The sequence below is a fragment of the Anguilla rostrata genome, chromosome 17, assembly GCF_018555375.3.
Source record: "Anguilla rostrata isolate EN2019 chromosome 17, ASM1855537v3, whole genome shotgun sequence".
Classification (NCBI taxonomy): Eukaryota; Metazoa; Chordata; class Actinopteri; order Anguilliformes; family Anguillidae; genus Anguilla; species Anguilla rostrata.
This window is the reverse complement of record NC_057949.1, coordinates 28,621,399-28,645,303: the sequence shown is the minus strand read 5'-3', so window position 1 is coordinate 28,645,303 and position 23,905 is coordinate 28,621,399. Positions and strand designations below refer to the sequence as shown.

The window sequence follows — 23,905 nt, the reverse complement described above, 5'->3', positions numbered from 1 at the left end:
ACTCACACATACAAAGCCCTTTCTGTAAGTCGTTCATTCAAATCTAGGCCTGCCATTAAAAGTACTGATATCAAAATTACATGAAACAATATTGGCTATCTTAGCTCACACAAATTAAACTAGCTGTATTCCAAAGCGATGTGACCCAATGTTTCCTAAATTGTTTCAGATTGCAGCATCTCAGACATGTGTGGACAACACAAAACCAGTAACCTTTAGGACAGTGGTTTCACAAACTCCCAGCCTGTGGACCGGTAATTCCAAGTCTCAAAGACCATCACACATTGTATGGTCAACAACGTCATGCATTTAATTATGACTAACGGTAACTGCAAGGGACCGGCGCTGGTCCATAGACTGGTGTTTGGGGAACCGTGACTCAAGAACACTGTGGTGAGCCTCCTCAAGAGGCTGAAAAATCAGTTTTAGAAAATAAGTATCAAGTTGCTTTATGTCAGGTTTGGCCCATCGTGTCCATGCCATATCTACGGCTACACACTGCGGCGGTGCTTGTGTTAAAAGTAAAGTACTACAAGCCTAGTGGCTCTCGGTACTGGTATTATAGTGGCCTCCATTTAAAAGTAATGGGACGCGGAAATAACATACATACAAAGATAGCACCACAAAATCAATTTTGGCTCATCATCGAGTGAAGGATAGCACCCCAGAGAGTAAGAGGGTGACAGGTTTGCAGTGTAAGGGGGTTTGGAAGCCCCAAACCGGCAGAGGGCCTGCAGTCTGCAGACAGGTGTGCGGCCCTGGCCTCTGCTGATTGGCTGCTCCCGCCAGCCAGCGCTGAACCAATCCGCTTAACTGACGCTTCGCATTCCAATTATTCCCAAATTAGCTTCGATTTCGTCCACCGGGGGCAGTAGGGAACAGATACGGTTACAACCGAATTCCCCGCAAAACACTGGGGACTGTTATTTTAGGGCCTCTTTTTTTTTGTTGGGGGGGGGGGGGGAGGTTATAGGAGCCCCCCCTCTTCATCTGAACTTGAAAACTCAACTTGAAAACATCCCTCTCCTTTAAAGGCCCTAAAAAATAAGCTGTGTAGCTATTCCACAACTCTTTGTGTGCTACTGAGACTTCATTTTGTTATCTCTCAGAAGCAGGCCGTTGGCGATGTGATGTAATGTACACTGTAGCTGTTCTACAACATGTGAACGCTATCAGAAGCAAAAGAAACTTCCGTCAGACATTTCTATGTCAAGAGGTTTCATTTGAGGAAACCACAAAATACCTGCAGACATTGTGACCCTCCAGGACTGGAGTTTGACACCTCGTGCACTAGAAAGATCCCTGATTGGTAAAGAGGTGTTCTTTTAAATCACACAGATACACCTCCACAACCCCACCCCCAAACACACACACACACAAATTTTCTGGATATACTGTATGCAACTAATGAGATTTCGTGTGAAGAAATGTAACTTCCCTGCTTACTTTATTTGCTTGCATAACAGAATTCCACTGATTATTGATTTCAGATTTTAAATGATGTTCCATTTTTATTACAGATTGAGTTCTCATCAGACCAGATTGAAGGTAAGACAACAAGCTCACAAATCACATCACATAGTTAACGGTCATTATGTTTCATACTGTATGTGTTCTAACAGCAAATGATGAACGGAGAAATAAAATGGGCTATAACAGCATTGGATTTCATTGTTTTATCAATAACCATTTAGAACAGAAATCAAATATGATAAGATTTTATATATATATACTGTAAATATATTACAGGTATGCAGTATATTTAATAGCCTTCCCTTGTAAAGTGTCTTTATGACAGTGGCCTGTATTCAATCAATATCTGGCCTTGACTTTGACTTTGACAATGAAACGCAATCATTACACCTTTTCTTTGAAAACTCAGATCGACTCAGATCCGTTTCGCTGTTAATTAGCCGAAGTTATGGGCCAGTGTTGATTGAATCCAGGACAGTGTCTCTGTAAAAAGTGTATATTACAAAATGGCCGCCCTACAGTCAGTCAACCAGTGCTCACGTCTGCACTCAAAATGGCCGCCCTACAGTCAGTCCTTCAGTGCTCACGTCTGCCCTGCCTTCCGTCCTCACAGAGTTTAAGGAGGCCTTCATGCTGTTCGACCAGACTCCCGCGGGCGAGATGAAGATCACCTACGCCCAGTGCGGGGACGTCATCCGGGCCCTGGGTCAGAACCCCACCAACGCTGAGGTCATGAGGGTTCTAGGAAAACCCAAACCTGAGGGTGGGTAGCGCCCGATTAACAAGGTCCTCTACTGAACCCTGACTGGACTATGAGCTATGGAGGGAGAGGGCCAGCCTTCCCAGAGCAGAGAGAGCTGATCTCATGCTTTCTACACACCTGCTAGTATGATAGTTTGGGAACTGGGCTTGTAACCTAAAAGTCACAGGTTCAGTTCCCGAGTAGGACACTGCTGTTGCACCCTTGAGCAAGGTACTTAACCTGCACTGCTTCAGTATATATCCGGATGCAGTGGAAGTGCTATGTAAAAGGATTGTAAAAAGCCTGTGTAAATCTGCGTAATGCCTGTAATGTAATGTTAAGGCTCTCATAGCCGCTCTTTTAATAGCAATAAAACTAAGTCTGTGTGTTCATACTCAGCCACCATTGTGAGGTCCCCTCCAGCAGTTTCTGCACTTTGGCTCAAATGCTACGGTTTGCTTGCACGTTGAAGATGCACTCCCCCCCCCCCCTTCATCTGACCTCTCGCTCCCCGCCCCCCCGGCGCAGATATGAACACCAAACTGATCGACTTCGAGACCTTCCTGCCCATGCTCCAGCACATCTCCAAGTCCAAGGACCAGGGCACCATGGAGGACTTCGTGGAGGGCCTCCGCGTCTTCGACAAGGAGGGCAACGGCACCGTCATGGGGGCGGAGCTGCGCCACGTGCTCAGCACCCTGGGTGAGCCCGCCCCCCCCCCCCCCCCCACCCCCCCAACGCAAAAACCTCGAGCTTCTATAAAGTTTGCGCATACAAAACTGGCTTCACTGACTTAGTACACGAAGGTGGGCTTATAGGGGCCACATAGCTCAGGAGGTAAGAGCGGTTGTCTGGCAGTCAGAGGGTTGCCGGTTCGATCCCCCGCCCTGGGCATGTCGAAGTGTCCCTGAGCAAGACACCTAACCCCTAATTGCTCTGGCGAATGAGAGGCATCAATTGTAAAGTGCTTTGGATAAAAGCGCTATATAAATGCAGTCCATTTACCATTAGCACACAAAGGTCCCTCCATTAAAACGTCTGGAAAATAAATTAATTCCTGAAGGGTTTTACAGTTTATGGTTGGACGGCCCAACGCCACGGCTCCATGTTTTCCTCAACCGGTTGTTGCTCAGCAACCCCACGATTACGAAACATCCAGGAAATTTTACAGACAAGGATAAAATTTAAGCAACTTCTGCCAATGACGCGACCACTTTGCTTCAAATGCGTTCACGCCCAAAAAAAAGAAAAAAAAAACTCATTATAATGGTGAAAACATTTGGAGAGAGGTTGTCATGCCTACGGAAGACTCATTAAAAACATTTTCCCGTCTTTATTTGTGGATGGATTCTCCACGCAGCACATTTAAGGTGGTATATGGGGCGGCAATGTAGTATAATTGGTAAGGAACTGATCTTGTAACCTGAAGGTTGCAGGTTCAATTTCCGGGTAGAACACCGCCGCTGTGCCCTTGAGCAAGGTACCTGACCTGCACTGCTTCAGTACATATCCAGCTGAATAAATGGATGTAATGCAAACGCTGTGTAAATAGCTGTCATAAGCCGCGTTTCCACCGCAGGAACTATACCCCGGAACTAGGAACCTTTTGAGGAACTCGGTGCGTTTCCACCGCAGGAACTAGGGTCTAAATTTAGTTCTGGGGGCTTTGTTTTACCCCCAAAACGTTCCTGCTCGGGGGGTAGTACTTTCCGAAAGTACAGGAACCTTTTGGGTGGAGCTTGCAGCGCTGAACATTTCTGATTGGTCGAGTACTCGTAGCATTTGTGTTGTATTTATTTTCCGCCATTACCCGCCATGTTTGAAAATATGCAGCGGCAAACCAATTTATTTTCATAATAACTTCAAATCAAACTTGTATGTTATGCGGCGCAGTAGCCTACTTTTGGTTATAACCTGTCAACGTCTTGGAATTATAACGTGTGCTCTTCTGTTTTTTTCTTGCTTTAGTATTCGTTTTATAAAATGCTAAGCATTCGTGCTGGGACAGCATATTACGTAGGCTACCAAAACATTCAAACGGATTAATTCGGTTGCTGAATATTTTCTTCCGGATTTTCTTTGTTAGCCCGTTGTAATTGACTCAAAACGTTTGATACAGTTATGTGAGGTATGCGGTAGTTCTGCATAATTAACATTGGTGATACAGTACAAGCAAACTGGAAATCACCTTCCGCACTTTTTATCCGGGTAAAATAACAGGTTAATTCTAGTAATCTTCGCTTTAGCTTTTTCAGACTGCCGTAATTTTACTCAATTTTACTGCCATTTTTCAATTCCACGAAAAGACCAGGAAGACTATGGACTCGTTTATGGTGCATGGTTCGCATCTGGAGGGCACACTTCGCTGCTCGGCTAGCAGTAACTTCGAAGGAAAGCAAACGGTGGCTGTACCACTACTAATTTACATTTTCACGCAAGTGAAAGTTTTCGTTCTATTCTTGTCATTTTGCGATTAGCCTATATGGAATTGACAACGAGAAAGTAATAAAACAGCAAATTGTTTACAACATGTGCATGTTTTCTGCTGTTAATGAATGTGTTTGAGAGGATATATGAAAATCAATAAATACAAAAGTAACCATATATAGTCATTGTTGGTAACCCGTTGTATATAAGTGGAATAAACCCCTCCGGGCTGTCCCGGTTATTAGAAAATAATGTAGGCTACTTCGGTGGTAGTATGGGGTTACAGAAGAAATCATATGACAGATGGACGACGACAAGGTCAGTGGGCTAATTTGCCTAATCTTCGCGGTACTTTAGACCCCGGTGGAAACGCAGACAACCATTGGCTGAAGGAACCTTTTAGTTCCTGGTAAAGTAGTTCCTGGGACTGAAAGTTCCGGGTAATTTTGGTGGAAACGCGGCTTAAGTCGCTCTGGATAAGAGTGTCTGCTAAATGCCTGTAATGTAATGTAATGTGATGTAATGGTATTCCAGAGCATGTGTGTGCCTGTGATTCAGGGTTACGACATGGTTATCTGCTTCCCCCGCAGGAGAGAAAATGGGGGAGAAAGAAGTGGAGCAGCTATTCGTGGGACAAGAAGACAGCAACGGCTTCATCAACTATGAAGGTGAGGAACATTTCGCAAGTTTACCGATCTAACCCCCACCTCTTTATTATTAATTCGGTCAATGTATTAACTAATGTACCGGCCTCTTCATCAGGGGTGCCGTAGTGGGGGGGAAAAGTGGGACTGACTACCCAGGGCCCGAATGGGGGGAGGGCCCTCGAAAAGCCTGGAATGATGCGTGAGAGACATGGATCAAGAGGGGAAGGGGGCCCACAGAGACTGCTTATGTATAGGGCCCAGAATTTTGTGCTACACCCCTGCATTACATTACATTACATTATAGGCATTTGGCAGACGCTCTTATCCAGAGCGACGTACAACAAAGTGTATAACCATAACCAGGAACAAGTATGACGAAACCCCTAGAGAGAAGTACCGGTCCAAGTGCAGGGAACAACCGCATAGTTCAACTTGGACCCTGAAGGTTAAACTGATTGACACTAACACAACGAGAACGGCAACAACGCAGTCTATGGAAAAAATACAAGCAGTAGTTAAGACAGTTAATGCACCTAAGTCACCTACGAAACAGCTGCCTAGTTACAACCCTAAGTTTAGTCATTTACAGGGGGGAAGGGAGGGATGGGGAGAGGTGCAGCCTGAAGAGGTGAGTCTTCAGTCATCGCTTGAAATGGGTCAGTGTCTCAGCTGTTCTGACCTCCACGGGGAGGTCATTCCACCATCGTGGGGCCAGAACAGACAGGAGACGTGTTCTGGAAGTGCACGTGCGAAGAGGGGGAGGTGCCAGGCGTCCTGAGGTAGCAGAACGGAGGGATCTGGCTGGCATGTAGGGTTTGAATATCTTGTGGAGGTATGCTGGGGCTGATCCCTTGACTGCCTGGTATGCTAGGACCAATGTTTTAAATTTTATGCGAGCTATAACAGGCAGCCAGTGGAGGGTAGTGAGCAGGGGAGTGACGTGGGAGTGTCTGGGGAGGTTGAAAACCAGACGAGCTGCAGCATTCTGAATGAGTTGCAGGGATCTGGTGTTCATTATTAATGACACACGTTACGTTCTTTTTAAAGTTGTGGAATACATGGCGTGCTGTGATTTGCAACAAGGGATGGGAGTACCCGTGGACGTCGGGAGGGAATGGGTTAAAGATTACATTCCACTCTTTATTTATCTTTTCTCATTCTTCACGCAATGTATTAAATCGACCACATTAATGAAACATACGGAAAATGTCGCCCTCTACTGTCCGTGTTGCGAAATTGCATGTCCCGCAGAACGACCACTAGTTCACTTCACACACCCCACTGTTAACGTTATCGTGTTTCTGGTTGTTTCCCAGCTTTCGTCAAGCACATCATGTCCGGCTGAACACACAAGTGAGTGCGTCTTTCATCATCCCCCTGTTAAAGATCACGGAGGATCCCCCGTGTTTGGGTTAAAAACCAAATATTCCTTCCTCTCTCTCTTTCAGCGTCATGGATTTGGGATGAATGTGCATCTCCACCCCCCCCCCCCCCCACTGCCCTGGCCCTGCCCCCCACCCTGACTCTAAAGTTTACAACACCCCCTTTTATCAAGACCCAGCGACATCCACCTTCGTCCCGTTCTCCATGAAGCAAAGCGACAAGCTGTTGTGTGGAACATGCCCTTGCGTCCCCATGCAGTCCCTCTCCGGGAGTTCTGCGACCTGAAGCTGTATTCTTTTTTTTCTAATTTATTGGTGTCTCATTTTGAACTAACAAAATAAAATGGTTAACCAAGAGCCCTTGCCTTCCCTCTGAGAAATTCACTCTGCCACACACAAGTCGCTAATTTAGTACCAGAAACTTGCCTGCAAAGTGATGCTGTGATCGAGAGGAATCCGCAGAGCCCTGTGCACTAGGATGTGAGTTCAGTCGCCTCTTTGGAGTTTTAGATACACCAGGCGGCGCTGCAGAGCGTGAGCGTCCGGGATTCCTAGATTTCGCGAGCCGAGGTGCAATTACACCCTGGCGCAGTCTCCATGGCGCTGTCGCCAAGGCGCCGTCTCCATGGCGCTGTCGCCATGGTGCAGTCTCCATGGCGCAGTCGCCATGACATGTCACGCGTATATTCTTGGAACCTCTTAATGCAGGGAGTCCCATCCTTGTGAACAACACAGAGAAAATATCAACCTGTGCCAGAGTTGTATTATTGACATATTATTGGTTTAAATGGGGGGGGGGGACAGAAGTTCATTCCACTGTTTTTCTACTGTTCAGTGACATGTAGTACACAGCGCTAGGTATTGTGGGAAATGTTAACAGAATCACGTGTACTCACAGATAGTGAGGTACTCCAAAGAGAGCTGATTATACTATTCAGTAACTTTTATATAACACGTCCCGAAGAGGATGCCTGAAATGGGACCAAAGGACATAAGGACAGAGCTTGGTCGGAATATGCTTTATTCATGATAAGCGTGTGTGTGTGTGTGTGTCTGTATTTGTGTATGTGGATGCGTGTGACTGTGTGTGTGTGCGCGCGTGTATGCATGTCCTTGTGTCTAGAATCATCATGACCACTAGCGGCAGCCCTAGTTCTGAGTGAACCTCTGCACCACTGATGTTACGTTATGGTAGGACACACTTTTCGGGATGAAGTTTGATGTTGGGCTGCCAGTACAATATCCAAAAACACAGAAACGGAAAAGCACACTGCTGAACATAAACATTACATACAGACGCATATCAGATGCGAAGCACAAAACGGCACTTCCAATACACATTCATTATCCTTTTCTGAATTAAAAGTCATTAAGTGCAATACCAAATGCAGTACAGACGTTCTAAAACTGTGAAATGCTGCCACCCTCTGGTCAACAACCAGATTAGCAATACTTGTGTTTCAAAGTTCCATTGCCCTCAAGCCAGTCAACATTCTGCAATTCTGACCCAAAAAGCTGAAAACGGACACATACAACACCAATAACCAAGCAACGGCAATAACATACAAACAATAACAAATCTAATGGCATCTACGGACCCTTCGGTAACCAGTTTTTTAAAGTATATTTACTTCTTCACACCAACTGATCAAGATACACAAAAGAACACGTGGTGTGCTCTAGAATCTTTTAAAACTATGGATATCCATCCGGCAAACCAAGTAATAGCTGCCTCAGTCTGGCTTCTTCCATCCACCCATGATCTATACCCACTTATTCTGCCATGGTCTGAAGACTCATCTCTTCAGTCTGTGCCTGGACTTACTAACTATTATGCTTTCATGCAACACACCTACCTCCTGTGCCACTTTCTTGTTGCATGTACCTCAATCCAGCACTTATATTGTACTTTTTTAAAATCATTATCTTGATGTTGTAGCTTGTCATGCCTCCTAATTTGACTTAGCATAGGTTAGGTCAGAGGGGTCAGAAAGTAAAAGTCCCGTCATGTATTTCGTCCACCCATGAACTCAGCCAGCTGATTCTACTAATTATTTCTACCTCCTGGTTGAAGAATTGTGCTAATCAGCAAATCCAGGTGGTTGGAACAAAACACTGGGGAGGACTTTTACTTTCTGAACCTGGATTTTCCACCTCTGGTCAGAAAGTAATGTTTACCGGGTGAGCTGGACTTAATGTATTCACGGCTATGATTAACTGTTACATAATGAGTATTGTACCTTAACGGACCTGTGTCTTGTAGTTGTTCCAGGGACCTCCGGTATGCACTTATCGTACATCGCTTTGGATTATAGTGCCCGCAAAATCAATGTAATGTAATGTAATGTAATGTAATGTAATGTAATGCAATGTAATGTAATGTAATGTAATGTAATGATAGGTAATTAAATGTGAGAGTGGGGCCTGACATAAGATGCCGCTATCTGCGGATTGTTACGCGATTAAGTGACCCGGCGAAACAAAGACCTGCAGTCAACGTGGCTCCAGGGGCATCGGAACAGTGATGCAGGCTACTGTCAGACAAAGTAGGACCAAAAAGGCACGTGCAGTCACGGAGACAGCCCAGAAATGGCACGAGCTGGAGATCACTACATTTGCATGGCAACGGTGAAAGACAAACGACTTTGACAGGTTCCCACTCATTTTAGGAAATCATTTTCCAGGACTTTTCAAGGACAATTTCCATGACTTAGACTTACAGACATGAAACATGGACAATGGTAGCCCAAAGCCGGTGGTGGACTGGGGGGTGGGGAGGTGGGGGAGGGAGGGGGGGGGGCAATGTGCAAGTACCCTAACCATTCAAAATTCAAAACTATGTGCTGCTGTGTAGTCTCAGCAGCTTATAAAAATGAGAAAAGCGGAGAAAAATACAGAAAAAAATGCAATCTCAGCTCTAAATATATACTGTTTAATAGCTTGACTTATAGCCTAGCCTGCAATTGTCCAGGACCTCACAAATATTTCCAGGACATTTTGTAAATTTTCTCATTTTCCAGGTGTTTTCCATGACTGGAAAACTAGTCGATACATTTACATTACATTACATTCATTTAGCAGACGCTTTTATCCAAAGCGACGTACAAAAGTGCATTTTCATGATCGTAGACAACTGCTGAACACGGGTTCAGTAAGGTACAATTACTTATTTTGTAAAGCTATTTCTAGCCGAGAACAAAGAACACCATCCTGGTCTAACATCTGCAAAGCCAAACTAGGCAGAAGAATAAGCTAGAGTATTAGGACAAATACAATTTACCAAGAAGTGCAGGGATGGGGCAACATGTAACAAGTGACAGGAAAAAGGGTGTGTTTTTTTTTTTTTTTTTTTTTTTATATATATATATATATATATATATATATATACACAGCGTGGTGGTGGTTATTCTAGGTATAGTCTGAAGAGATGAGTCTTCAGGCCACGGCGGAAGATGGATAGTGAGGGGGAGGTTCGGAGAGGGACGGGGAGTTCGTTCCACCACTGGGGAGCTAGGGTGGAGAAGCTCTGTGATCCCTTTGGGCGGGTGGGAGGGGTTGCAAGACGCCCTGCTGCCGCAGAGCGGAGTGGTCGAGCAGGCACATAGAATTGAGTCATGTCCTGCAAGTAGATAGGGGCTGTCCTGTTGGCGGCAGTGTAGGCAAGGGTCAGGGCTTTGAATCGGATCCTGGCAGCGACCGGTAGCCAGTGAAGTGATCGCAGCAGGGGAGTGACGTGGGAGAATTTGGGGAGGTTGTAGATGAGTCGGGCAGCGGCATTCTGAATCATCTGTAGTGGCTGTATGGCACAAGCTGGCAGGTTTGCAAGGAGAGAGTTGCAGTAATCAAGGCGAGAGGTCACCGTAGCCTGGACGAGCAGCTGGGTGGAGTGCGTCGTCTGCATAACAATGATAGGAAAAACCATGTGAATTAATGACTGAACCAAGAGATCTGGTGTATAAGGAGAACAGCAGAGGACCCAGTACAGATCCCTGCGGCACTCCCGTGACAAGTGGATGAGAGGCAGAGGCAGACCCCTTCCAGGTGACCTGGTAGGTCCTATCTGCAAGATAGGAAGAGAACCAAGACAGGGCAGTCCCGGTAATTCCCATCCCAGCCAAGGTGGAGAGGAGTATTTTATGGTTGACCGTGTCAAAAGCTGCAGACAGGTCAAGAAGGATCAGGACAGAGGAGAGGCGTGAGGCTCTTGCAGTGGCAAGTGCCTCCGTCACAGCTAGTAGTGCAGTCTCTGTTGAGTGCCCGGATCGGAAGCCAGACTGGTGAGGGTCTAGCAGGTTGTTCTGATGGAGAAAGAGGTTAATTGTTTAAGAACTGCTCGTTCGAGGGTTTTGGACAGAAAGGGTAGAAGGGATACGGGTCGATAATTTGTTACATCGGAGGGGTCTAAGGTGGGTTTTTGAGTAGTGGGGTAACACGAGCCGTCTTAAAAACAGAGGGAACATGACCAGAGGAGAGAGAGGAATTAACAATGGAAGACAGATAGGGAAGGAGCTCGCTGGAGATAGATTGGAGAACTTTTGATGGGATGGGGTCAAGTGGACAGGTGGTTGCGCGATGAGAGGTGATGAGTTGTAATACATCAGAGTCCTCCAGCATTTCAAAGGAGGTCAGTGTAGCTGTGGGGTTGTCCTGGGGGGTTGGGGGGCTCACTGGATGGGTGAAGGAGTTCCGGATTGTAGCCACCTTTCCTTCAAAGGCGGCCAGAAAGTCATCTGCGGAGAGGGAAGAGGGAGGTGGGGGTGGAGGAGGAATGAGGAGGGAAGAGAAGGTGGAGAATAGTTTACGTGGATTAGAGACACATGCGCTGATCTTGGATTGGAAAAAAGAGGCTTTTGCAGACGTGAGGGCAGATGTAAAAGTCGCCAGCAGGGTATGGTATGCGGTCAGGTCATCAGAGGATCGGGATTTTCTCCACTTTCTCTCTGCAGCCCGCAGTGATGTTCTGCTGGAGCGTAGTGACTCAGTCAGCCATGGGCAGGGGGGTGAGGGCGTGCTGGTTTGGAGACAAGAGACAAAGTGAGTCGAGGGACTGAGAGAGGCAGGAGTTGAGGGTGGAGGTGGCAAGGTCAACTGGCAGGTTAGAGAAAGATGCAGGAGGGGAAGTGTAGACAGAGCAGTGGAGACGAGGGAGGATTGTGACAGAGTAGGAGATTTCTCCTGAAAGTTACTGTGGGTGAGCTATTGGATGAATTGAGGGGGAGTGAATAGGAGAGGGAGATAGAAAGAAAGAAGTGGTCTGAGACATGGAGGGGAGTCACTGTAAGTTGGGGAATGGAGCAGCCTCTGGTGAATACAAGGTCTAGTTGGTTACCAGCCTTGTGTGTGGGGGGAGGAGGACAGGGATAGGGCGAAAGACTGGAGGAGTGAGGCAACCCTGGACAGTTGGGAGGTTTCTGGTGGGAGGTTGAAGTCTCCCAGTAGAATAGCAGGAGTGCCATCCTCGGGGAGGGAGCTCAGGAGAGTGTCCAGCTCGTCCAGAAATGAGCCGAGTGGACCTGGAGGGCGGTACAGAACAATAACGTGAAATGTAGAGGGATGAGTTACAGTGATCGCGTGAAATTCAAAGGAGGAGAAAGTAGGGTTAGGACTGGGGAGGACACAGAACTTCCAGGACAAGGAAATGAGTAGACCGGTACCCCGCCTCGGCCAGAGGCCCTGGGGGTGTGCGGAAGGAGTATCCCGCAGACAGTGCAGCTGGGGTGGCGGTGTTATCGGGAGTGATCCAGGTTTCCGTGAGAGCCAGGAAGTCAAGAGACTTCGTCTTGGCAAAGGCAGTAATGAAGTCAGCTTTCTGGACGGCTGACTGGCAGTTCCATAATCCACCTGTGACAGTGAATTCCTGAGGTGTGGATAAGGGTGGGTAGATCAAGTTGGTTAAATTACGCCTGCGGTGAACAGACCATTTGGGGCGAGGCAGCACGCACAAGGGAATGGGGTTTAAAAACATGATAAACTGATGACGAGGCTGCCTATGGCAGCCTCTGCTGGAGCTATAAATACTGGGTGACAATTACGTGCTTGCATTAGCTTCATTAGGGCAGATAAGCACCAGGTGAAGCTCCTCGAAATTAGCTCAACAATACGGGGCAGTTAAACACCAATCCCCACACACAGTTTCACTAACGCCTTTAACTAACTAACAACAGCAAGTCAACTACAGATATTCTCAGCTAACGCCCAACTAAGCTTGCTGACTAGCAACAGTTGAGACAAGTTTTTAAAAAAGATTAGGCTACCTAAATTACACACAACTATGTTCGCTAACTAGCAACAGCAGAAACAAATTAAGTTATGATACGCTTATCTGAATCGCGGGGGACGGCAGAAGCGACGACACAATCAGATGCACACTCATTTCCAGGTTTTCAAGGTTTTCCAGGACGAGTGGGAACCCTGTTTGAACACTGCAAACCAGTACTGCACAATGACATGTAGCATCACGATCATAATATCCTAAAATTACTAGTCTCTCTCTCTCCATCTCTCTATACTGTGCCACAATATGACATTATGAACAACAACGAATTAGATAGCCAAGTTACTTGCACACACAAAGCTGCACTAGGTAGGCTAGTCATCTGTCTGGGCCATCCTATTGATTTTACGATTAATTAATGTGCACTACATCTATCGGATAACTGTCACAGAAGATCAATACTTTTTTTTAAAAGTTACATTTCAGCAGAAGTATTAATATTTACATTGCAAAAATCACTTAGGATCAAAAATAGCATCAACAAATCACACTCCTGTCAAGAGAAGGCGATAACGCTGACATCCTCTCTTCTTTGCAAAGAAACATGCGGTCAGCCAAGTTCTACTGATTGTTTAAAAATGTTTAGAACCAAAAATGTTTAGAACCAGTGCCTCTCACTCTGCCAAGAGCTTGGGGGTGGTCCTTGGGGGATGACCAACTGGACCTCAAGGAGCACATCAATGCAACATCACGGTCCTGCAGATTCCTTCTCCACAACATCAGAAGGATTCGACCATACCTGACGACGCACTCTACCCAGCTGCTCGTCCAGGCTACGGTGACCTCTCGCCTTGATTACTGCAACTCTCTCCTTGCAAGTCTGCCAGCTTGTGCCATACAGCCACTACAGATGATTCAGAATGCCGCTGCCCGACTCATCTACAACCTTCCCAAATTCTCCCACGTCACTCCTCTGCTGCGATCACTCCACTGGCTACCGGTCGCTGCCAGGATCCGGTTCAAAGCCCTGATCCTTGCCTACACTACAGCCAACAGGACAGCCCCCATCTACTTGCAGGACATGATTCAATCCTATGTGCCTGCTCGACCACTCCGCTCTGCGGCAGCAGGGCGCCTTGTGACCCCTCCCACCCGACCAAAGGGATCACAGAGCTTCTCCAGCCTAGCTCCCCAGTGGTGGAACGAACTCCCCGTCCCTCTCCGAACCTCCCCCTCACTACCCATCTTCCGCCGTGGCCTGAAGACTCATCTCTTCAGACTATACCTAGACTAACTACCGCCACGCTGTACAGTTCACTCTAAATCCCCCCCCCCCTCCCTTTATGACACTTGTTACATGGTGCCCCATCCCAGCACTTTTTGGTAATTTGTATTTGTCCTAATACTGTCCCTTATTCTTCTGCCTAGTTGGCTTTGCAGAGGTTAGGAGAATAGTGTTCACTGTGTGAACTAAACTGTGTTCTTGGCTAAAGATAGCTGTACAAAATAAGTATTGTACCTTATTGAACCTGTGTTTAGTAGTTGTCTATGACCATGAAATGCACTTTTTGTACGTCGCTTGGGATAAGAGCGTCTGCCAAATAAATGTAATATAATGTAATGTAATGTAGATTTAGTGTATCGAAATCCAATCGTTTTATGAATGGAATACAATCTATGGAAATCACGTATAGTTAATGAAAAAAAATAAATGAGTTGGCCTAGGCTATATATTTGAATTTACAAGTCGTGTCCTACAACATGTCATATGCTGTCAAACTTCATCATCCCCCTTCGTCATCTCTACGACAAAATTACAAGTTTAACCTACGACCCGTTGTTAGATTAATTTTTATGAAGGGCGCTGTCTAATTATTGCGACGGGATTTTGTATTCAAAACGGCAAAAATCATAAGACGTTAGGATTTCTGACACTTTCACTTTTCTTTCCCTGTTCTCGAGCGCCCCCTCCTCACGGCAGGACACCAAACGAACTGCACTGCTCGATCGGTTCCTCAGTGGGTGAATGCAGTTGAAGAGACAATAACACAGTCTGCCTCACAGGTAAATTGCGCTAATTTCTTTGATCGTTGATGATAAATGAATATCAATCCCGCTTGATCTTTGACTAAATCGTAACACATTGTCACGAGATAGAGAGGTGTTCGGCGTTTCGATTTCGTAATATTGTAGAAACAAATATTTAACATTCAGGCATGTCATGATAGCCACAGTACGCCTTAGTAGCCGATTTTCCTCAGTTTAGTGGGAGAGGCTCGGCCTGCCCATCATGTTAGCTTTCTGTTTGACAATTAAACTCCTTGTGCGAAAGCAAGACTGAAACTGGCAATAAAATAAATAAGTATAATAAAAAATGGTACACCGTTCTTTTTGCATGTTAGCCTACATAAACTCTATTCGCTGTTTCGAGGCAGTAGCTCGCAAATGGGAGGATCCGAACCGTTCATTTTCAGACATGACCGGTCTGTAAAGCGACCTGATAAGCTTAATTTTCCGTTCTGATTTAACAGCTTTGGTAGATATTCGACTCTGGCATATGATTTTAGTCATGCTGCTCAAATTTAAAGAGCTTTTTAACTTTCGAACTCACAAGCTAGCTCGCTTGCTTGCTAGGATTAAGCTTTTCCAGTGACCGATTCTGTGTCATTGAAGTTATTTCGTGCGTGTATTTTTGTACGACATGATTGATTCTTTGTCAAAGCTTCGTCTACATTTATATGCGCATACATTTGCATAATTCTACGAACGACTACAATCTAATTGTGAAGCGTCCAGAGCACAGACAGCGAGGAAGAACGGAAAGAAGAAATGCGGCCACCATTTGCTTGTCTTTGTTGGGGGACACAAGTGCGAGTCGGAGCGTATTTCCATAGCAAGATAACTGTTTCACCACACTCGTCCTTTGCGGGGTCTCTTCTCATAGTGTTTTATTCCTGATAGGCCTTGCTTTCAAGCTGTTTTCCCGCTTTCTTTGTGTTTTAATGGAATCGCGTGGTTCTTAGAGGCTAGGTTCAACATGGTGTTAAAATGAGTATTTTCTCCGTTTTGCTTTCCGCGTAGAATGGTGCTGATGCGAACTACAACAGCTCCTCCTTGTTGTAGCCGTGGGCTACACCTATGTGCATTTCTGAAGCCACCGTTTCTTTTTTTCGCTTCCATTTTAACTAGTTTAAGTGTCACGTATATGCAGCAGACCAGCAGCCTAAGTTAATGTTTGCGTTTTTCTATGCAAACCGAACATTTGCGAAAACGAAGAGGGAGATGCATTTGAAGATTTAGGCTAAGAAATATCCCAGAAGTAGAAGAAGGCATCCCTTTTTAGGCTATTTCTCACGAGATGTCGTTTCTCATTGGGGACCAAAAGGAATTGTATTGGGGCTGTTGCTATGATATACTAATTGTCAGCTTCTCTGTCACATTGTTTCGGCATATGGTTGTGAGGTTCTACGTGCAAGAAAGAGGAAACAAGTTGGTTGTTGCTATTAAGGCATTTCCCTCCGCGTGCTCCGCGTTGATGGATCACTGCGAAAATGTTGGATCTGTATCGTTTCAATAGACAATTCTTGTTCAGTTCAACGTGATATGCGTTTTTGTGTCCAGCTGGCTACTGAAAATCCTTTAGCTTGACATGAACCTGCATTTAAAAAAATCATGACCCACTAATCTTTTAAAAAAGCAAATTCACGAAATCGGAAACCTATTCGCCTTACTTAGCCTACATGTTTATATGTGGTGTTTGTGTAAAACCGATAGTTTATTTGCTACATCTCTGTGATTTTTCCCCCCGAAATCATTGTCTTGCTGCTTCATGGCTGCGGACACACCTCTTTTTCTGAGCTGTCTTAAAGGAGACCTGTTGTAGTCGGTGCATGCCACGGCGGATGTGCACGCGTGATGCTTGGTCACGCCGACAAACGGCAACGACGATTTGAACTGAAGATTAGACTTTATTGTTTAAATTAAAAAAAAAAAAAACCCTTCGAAGAACGATGTATGTCGATGTCGTCGATAAATCGAAACAAAAACTTGAAATTCTTAGAATTATGGTCGCAAGTGCCAACTGCCACTCCTCCATCTTTCCGTTCACAATGTAGGCTGTCCACTCCCATCTCGCTGACGCGCTCTTTGGAACATGCGGCTAAGTCTTATATTAAAACTGTTAAATTTCGACGGAGTAGCCCAAGACAGGATCAAATGCGCTACGCTAAACATGCAAACAATGTCTTACTTTCTCTTTCTGGGTGCCTTGTGGTATATCTGTTTTGAAGTACTTGCTACTGAGCACTGCGCAAAGCTGAGACAAAGGAGAGCGAATTTTCACGTGGTCTCGGATGTGTCAGTTTTCGGGATGCACCTTTTTAGGACACAGGGTAGTCATATCGCGTAAGAATGTTCGAATATAATCTAATTTAAAATGAGTAATCTAATAGTTTTTTTTTGACAGTGCGCAGAATCACTGCGATCAATACTGTTGTACCTACTAAAACTTTCACTTCAAACGAACACTGAGGTTTACTAGATGAGCATATGATGAAGTATTTTCTACAATATATACACCAGGAGGTGGGCATGGAGGACAGTATCTTTTTGTGAACTCCATGCCAACTCCTAATCTCAGCTATTTTATAACTCCAGTCATATGGTAAATGATATTTCAGCTACATTACATGATACGTTCACCAATGACAGCTAAAGACTGTTGCTTTTTCCCCAACATGAAACATCTTATTGTGGTCTAATCTTTGGGTAAACCAGCGTACATGTATTCCGCTAATCAGCTAATATGGTGGCAGTGAAACCTTGTATACACATGGGCACCACTGGCAATATAATCATGGTAGAAATGGTACAAATCCAGATAAAACGTGTAATGCACGGTCACACAGTCTGTCTGTGCATATTGATTCAGTCTGTCTAGGCAGATAGGACCTGGCATTTACCACAGACTGCAAGAAACATGGTGATTCATTTTACAACTCAACATGGTACAATCGTGCATATTTTGCCTTGTTCAGCACCAGTACCGTTTGCCAAAGTCAAATTCTGCGTAGAACAGGGCCTTCACTCTGTTGGGAAGCCAATGCCCTGTGTTCATGCAAATCTAAATTATCCAGACATGAAGTAGGCCACTGATAGTTCAATTAAGCCAATTAGCACCCACCCCCCCACCAAAAAAAAGAAAAAGAAGAAAGAATATCACCCAAATCTAATTGGATAATTTCACCCATGTACGCAATGCACCACAGTGTGGTATAATTCCATTAGTAATGTAATTACCTGATGATGTAATATTCTCTGTCTTTGTAGAGTGAGCAGTAACGCATATATATCATCCATGTTTTGAATTCAGAGTGGGATGCTTGGTATAAAGGTTAATAAATAAGCTTTGGATCGCAGAATCACGCTTTGCCTCAGAATTCATTAACCCTAATGCAGTCTGTGTGCTTACGTTCAGAATTAGTCGCATACAAATCTAATTACTTTCCAGGCTTACGTGATTAATAAGGATGGCATGGTTTTGACCGGCTATATTTCATCAGGGAAACGAACAGTGGCACCGTATGGAACAAAAATAAATACTGTGTCTTTTTGCGAAGCTGCATGGTGCATGGAGTTATACTGCTTTTCAGGCACTTAGCTTGTGCATTTATCTAGGGGGACTTACACAGAAAACATTTTTGCATGCACTCATGCAGCAGGATATCTGGAAGGGTTCTGAAAGGGTTCTTTATCTCGTTTCCAAAGGGGAACCCTTTCTAGTTCTCTGTGGAACCCTGTGTTCTAAGTGCGAAAAGTGTGAAAGCTCCCAGATTGAACCACTTTGCTCCGGCGAAGAACCCTTGAACTAGACAGGGTTCCTCTATGGAGAGGGAGGAGCTTTTTGGAACCCTTTCTGCTGAGAGTGTAAAGAATTACAAGCACCAGCCGTACCCCAGCTGGGAATAGGACCCAGAAGCTTTACATCCACAAGCCCAGTTCCCCAACCGTTATACTACACCGCCACCCTCATTCTGAGACAAGGTTAAGGGCTGTGTGAGAATGCGCACAAACTGCTTTAAAGGACTGTCTTATATCCAGTCGTCCCGCCCAAATTAATTACGATGCGACTAGAACTGGTAGCCAAATGAACAGTTTTTTTAATGGAAGATAGATGTCAGGACATAGCCTTTAAAAAGGCCTCCAGGGTTGTGCTGAGATGTTAAAGTTCTTTCCTGGCATTCTTCTCTCAGCAGGTCTTTACCCTTACACTCTCCAAAAAAAAAAAAAGATCATTCTCAGATGAAAATGAAATGGGTTCTTTGGGTTCTCATCTCCAAAGGGGAACCCTTTTTGGATTCTGTATGGAACCTCCTATATTAGGCATGAAAATATGCGGAAGCTCTCAGATTGAAGCGTTTTGCCCAGGAATCCTTAAACTGGTTGTGGAGACACAGAGGAGCGTTTTGCGACCCTTTCGTCCGACTCTTTCTCTTCTGAAACTGAAGAGCGGCTGTGTTTGGGTGGCACAACGGTCAGGCCGCTAGGCTGGCAGTGCCATGGTTATAGTTCTCATTCCTGAGGTGCAATCAAGTGCTTTTCACTAAAGGGTACAGTGAGGCACTGCCATGGTACCCTTGAGCAAGGTCCTCAATTGTGCCTCAGTGAAATATCCAGCTGTACAGATATAGGGCCGTGTGCAAAAATCAGGCAGTCTGTGTGAATTGCTGTGGATGATAACGAGTGTCTGCTGAAGGCCTTAAATGTGAGTGTATCTGGGCTTGCTGTGGGCGTGAGCGCATGCTAAATTATCTCCAGAGGAAGCAGAGAGGTATAATGGAGGGTTTTTGCCCCTGTCTGTGTAGATGTGGACAGGCCCCCCCCCCCCCCCCGGGACCTGTAGCGTGTGCAATTTGAAGGAGAACTACAGCTGCAGTGGTGCAGGATTTAAGTGCCCCCCCCCCCCCCACCAGAACCAGTTTCACACAGCAGAGCGTGCAATCTGCTGTGAAATAAATTACACCCTAGAGAACACTACGCCAGACCAAAGCTTAAAGAAAACTATTCAAACACTGAGCACTACAAAAAAATAAAAATAATAACGGTAAAATGCTGAGATCAGAATTTTGAAGTTCCAGTGAGAGTTCGGTAATATTTCTTTCGCTGCGCAGTAACATTTTAAGTGTTAAATCAACTCTTATGGAGTACGTGTAGTCCGTATTGGACTCGTATGTACTCTGTTAGGGATGAATTAACAGTGGACTCGTCTTTGAGGCCAATATTGTACTTAATGAAAGAAACTACATATAAGGTTCCACGAGCAGGAAACAACGACAGTACGTGCACGACTGTCTGGGCATGCCTATTGGGCAGAATAAATCCCCATGGCCTTCAACGGTGAGCGGTTCACACGGGACGCATGCGCGTGCGAATCCCGTCAGAGCTCCGAGAAGGGCCACCATGTTCCCTTTCTCGCCTCGCCAGTCAGGTGCAATCCAGCGCCTATCTCGGATTCAGGCCCGAAGCGTTGCACCCCGAGACGGGCAACCTTGATTTCTGAACCAGGAAGTGGCGCCCTTCCAGGAACAGGTGCGATGGAGACACCTCTGGTTTCAAGGGCAGATTGGACAGAGCCTGAGGGCGTGTGAAGGTCAGGCAACGGTGCACCTCTCTCCCCCTTATTTCTACCCAATCTGTGCCTCACTGCATCGGTGCACCCCTCTTATTTCCACCCAATCTGTGGCAAGGCAACCTTTGCCCCCCCCCCCCCCCCTTCACCTGATCTCAGTCTTAGCCTCAATTGTATTTAAATTCGTATTTGTTTTCCTTTTTTCAGTTTTGTTGTCACAAAGTCGGTGGTTTGCATGAACACTATTTCATTACTAGACAGCGCTTGCATTTCCCATTGTGGCAGACCAGCTGTAGCCCCGCCCCTCCCAGGCGGAGGGTGAAGTGATTAGATGGCCTGTTGCTTCCTGTTACATCACGCACTGACACTGATGGAGCCCTCGTGGGAGAAACGCCTGTTCCAAAAAATCAGACTTTAAAAAAAAATCTGCACATAAGTGCACGGGCCCTCCTCTAATTCTATCCTTATTTTTGTGAGGAATCACAGACCCCCCAGATTCAGAAAAAAGCAGTGGGGGGTACCGTACTGCGTTTTGATTCAGGGTGGGGCTCTTTAACCCTCTGAAGAGTAGGTTTTATGGAATTCTAAGCCGGTGTGTTCTAGAACACCACTGATTTTAGTAACCAGTAGTGACTGTGACGTCAGCGTTAGAATGTCCAGTTGGGAACATTCCAATCATGTAGGCTATTTGTGACCTCGCTCCTCAAAGGGTCAACTGAGAAACATGGTTTTGTTTGAGCGGCGTTTGCATTTTAGAATTTTTCAGCCCCTTTGTGCACTGAGGCTTTGAGTGCCATCCCAGTCGCAAAAAAGCCATGATTTGTTGGTCCACAAAAAAAGGTGGAAAATGACTTGGTGTGAAGCTGAAGAGCGTGAGCAAAATGCATTTTATCACCGTGTCCACACACAGAGCAGCTCAGGAGGACTAACGTTTAGCAGAGGCAGTGTTTTTACTCCAAAAGGCATTTACCAGCCCTGCAAAATGAGAAGGTGGGTAACTGAAGGGTACCTTGGGGTGTTCTTCTCAAAATATCAGCTGAAAGGGTGCCTTGGCATGTTCTCTTCAAAATATCAGCAGTCAGCCTCGTTAATATCATTAGCCATGCATAAATCAAAGCTTGAAATTCATTTTAAGAAGTGGGTATGTATTCAGTGGTGAGTTACAGGAACAAGGGTGTAGCTGGACATTACATTACATTACATCACAGGCTTTTAGCAGACACTCTCATCCAGAGCGACTGACACAACTTTTTTCTTATCCGAAGAAGATGAGACAGCAAAGTTAAAAACATTCTGGCTGGCTATATCCGTGGGGTGAGGTAGTGCGCGCGCGTGTGTGTGTGTGTGTGTGTGTGTGTGTTTGCTGATGAAGTCATCTCTTAATAGCCGGCTTAAAGAAAGTGGGTCAAAGCCCCAGCGGACCTCCATAAAACCATAAAGAGAACACTAAGGGTTGAGCTCTCCACGCAGGGTTGCCAGTCCCGCATTCCCCGTTGTTCTCTACACAGGGTTGCCAGATTTGCAATTAGTCAAAAACTGGACAACGTGCACAGCCGGAGGAGTAATTGTGAACGAAGTTGGCGGTTATTGGACAGGTGGGCGGAGCCACAGAATTCGTGTCGGAATGAACCGGCGTCGACCCCGGGAAGCCGATCCAACGGACCGGAGAGCCGTTCACACGCATATTCATTACAAAATATTCACCAGAAAATATCGTACACCAAGTACGGTCTGTTTGGTCGGGACCAGAAACCGGACCTGTTCTAATTATTTTAAAACCGGACATTCCGGTTGAAACCCACACGTCTGGCATCCCTAGCTCAATGCCACCGCACACTTTACCCCCCCCCCTCCCCCCCCGGACTGAAAACACACCGCGTACCTCCCGTGTGCGTTTCCCTGCTATCACTGTGAGGACCAGCGACACTGAGCCTCCATGTTCCTCAAAAGCAGGGATTCCCTGTCACGTCACACACACTGCCGATCACTGCTCTGCCATTTTAGCATCAGGTCCCCACGAAAGCTTCAGAAACTCAACTGAAAACTTCAGCCATGAAGTTCAAAATGAATTTCAAATCATACATTGCTATGCTTCTGCAGGGTGTGTGAGACTATTTAAACCAAGAAAGAAATACATATATATATTTAAAAAAATATATATATATATATAACATTTCCCCAGCTTCTGTTTTGCTAGTGTGAAAGTGACACGTGGTCTGGATTGTCTGAAAGGGTTTAGATGTGTTTTTATGGGAGGGAGGATGACAGGGCAGAAATAGCCCGTTTGGACAGACACCATGAGCAGAGCAGGAATATCTGGGGCGGGGGGCGAAGCTATTTTTGAATCGGACATTGGATTTTATTCCAGGTCTCTTTTGTGACCCAGCATGTTCATAACAACAGTGGCCTCCTCTTAAAGGGAAACTACACACAGGATCCTTCTCTGAAATATCAGGAGTAGCTCATATGAGTGTTACTGTTTAACAGGCTGAGCTTTGAGACTTTGAGAGAGTTTTGTTTCCTGGATATTTTATACCGAGAGCAGTGTACCTGAAGAAAATGTAAATAAAGGGCTATGCTCCACATTTTTAGAAGCTTTAACTTAAGTAGGCCTTACTTAACTAGGCTAGCTTTGTTTTTGGACTACTTTAAATTATACAGAGTAGATATTTTGTGAATTAATGAAGTTATGCATGGCTAAAAAGCCTATTTCATGTAAAGAGCAGGTGTTATAGGTGTTTATGTATAACCAGGAACATACATTTCATGGTGCTATTTACATGTATAATTAATGAATTAATTCATTGTAAGTAATTGAGACGGTTTAGCCGAAGTTGAAGTATCAAGCAAATACCGCAAGTGTGCAACCCTATAAAAGCTGATTCATAAATAACTGCCTCGTCCAATAAAACTCCCTGACAGGCTGGTAAATGTCCTATTAGAAAGGGGGATTTATAATGCCTGAGCGCGGTTATGCTGGTGCTGGAGGCAGCGACTGCGTGGGCGGGGCGGTCTGCCTCCATATGCTTCAAGCTCAGCGTGCTTTTAAATCGCAGATGCATGATGGGCTTGGAAACGCAACTCTGCACAAACTGGCGATGACTTCCTTCCTGCTCGGAACAGACACCGCTCGAATTAAACTGCAGCACTGCGCATCGCTTCCTGCGACCGAATGTAAAAAAAGACGCTTTCATGCGCGCACACACACATAATCAAACCAACTAATCAGATTCACCAAAATCAGTGAAATTATTATTAGTAAATTGTACGGACTCCCTCCCCAGTGGCGGGAACCTCTGACTTCCTGCTTTAGTGCAGAGGCTGAGGCCCTGCTCACTTCCTGTCTCTTGGGGCTCAGAAGTGAGACACACGCTCTGCCACTCCAGCGCCGTT

At 45.5% G+C, this 23,905-nt stretch overlaps 2 protein-coding genes across 3 annotated transcripts in view; both read left to right on the top strand.

Annotated features, from left to right (window-relative positions):
- The window catches only part of myl4 (myosin, light chain 4, alkali; atrial, embryonic), a 30,029-nt gene extending 23,001 nt beyond the window's left edge, over positions 1–7,028 (top strand). For both annotated transcript variants that reach the window (XM_064315361.1, XM_064315360.1), the window contains exons 2-7: positions 1,521–1,548; positions 2,087–2,236; positions 2,744–2,917; positions 5,233–5,310; positions 6,606–6,642; positions 6,738–7,028. In XM_064315361.1, the coding sequence (XP_064171431.1) occupies positions 2,104–2,236; positions 2,744–2,917; positions 5,233–5,310; positions 6,606–6,634 (414 nt within the window). In that variant the 5' untranslated portion in view covers positions 1,521–1,548; positions 2,087–2,103 and the 3' untranslated portion in view covers positions 6,635–6,642; positions 6,738–7,028. The remainder of the gene's footprint in view (positions 1–1,520; positions 1,549–2,086; positions 2,237–2,743; positions 2,918–5,232; positions 5,311–6,605; positions 6,643–6,737) is intronic.
- A 7,821-nt stretch (positions 7,029–14,849) lies between these two features.
- Positions 14,850–23,905, top strand: part of maptb (microtubule-associated protein tau b) — a 48,611-nt gene continuing 39,555 nt past the window's right edge. The window contains exon 1 of the mRNA XM_064316303.1: positions 14,850–14,949. The gene's annotated coding sequence lies outside the window, so the exon portion shown is untranslated. The remainder of the gene's footprint in view (positions 14,950–23,905) is intronic.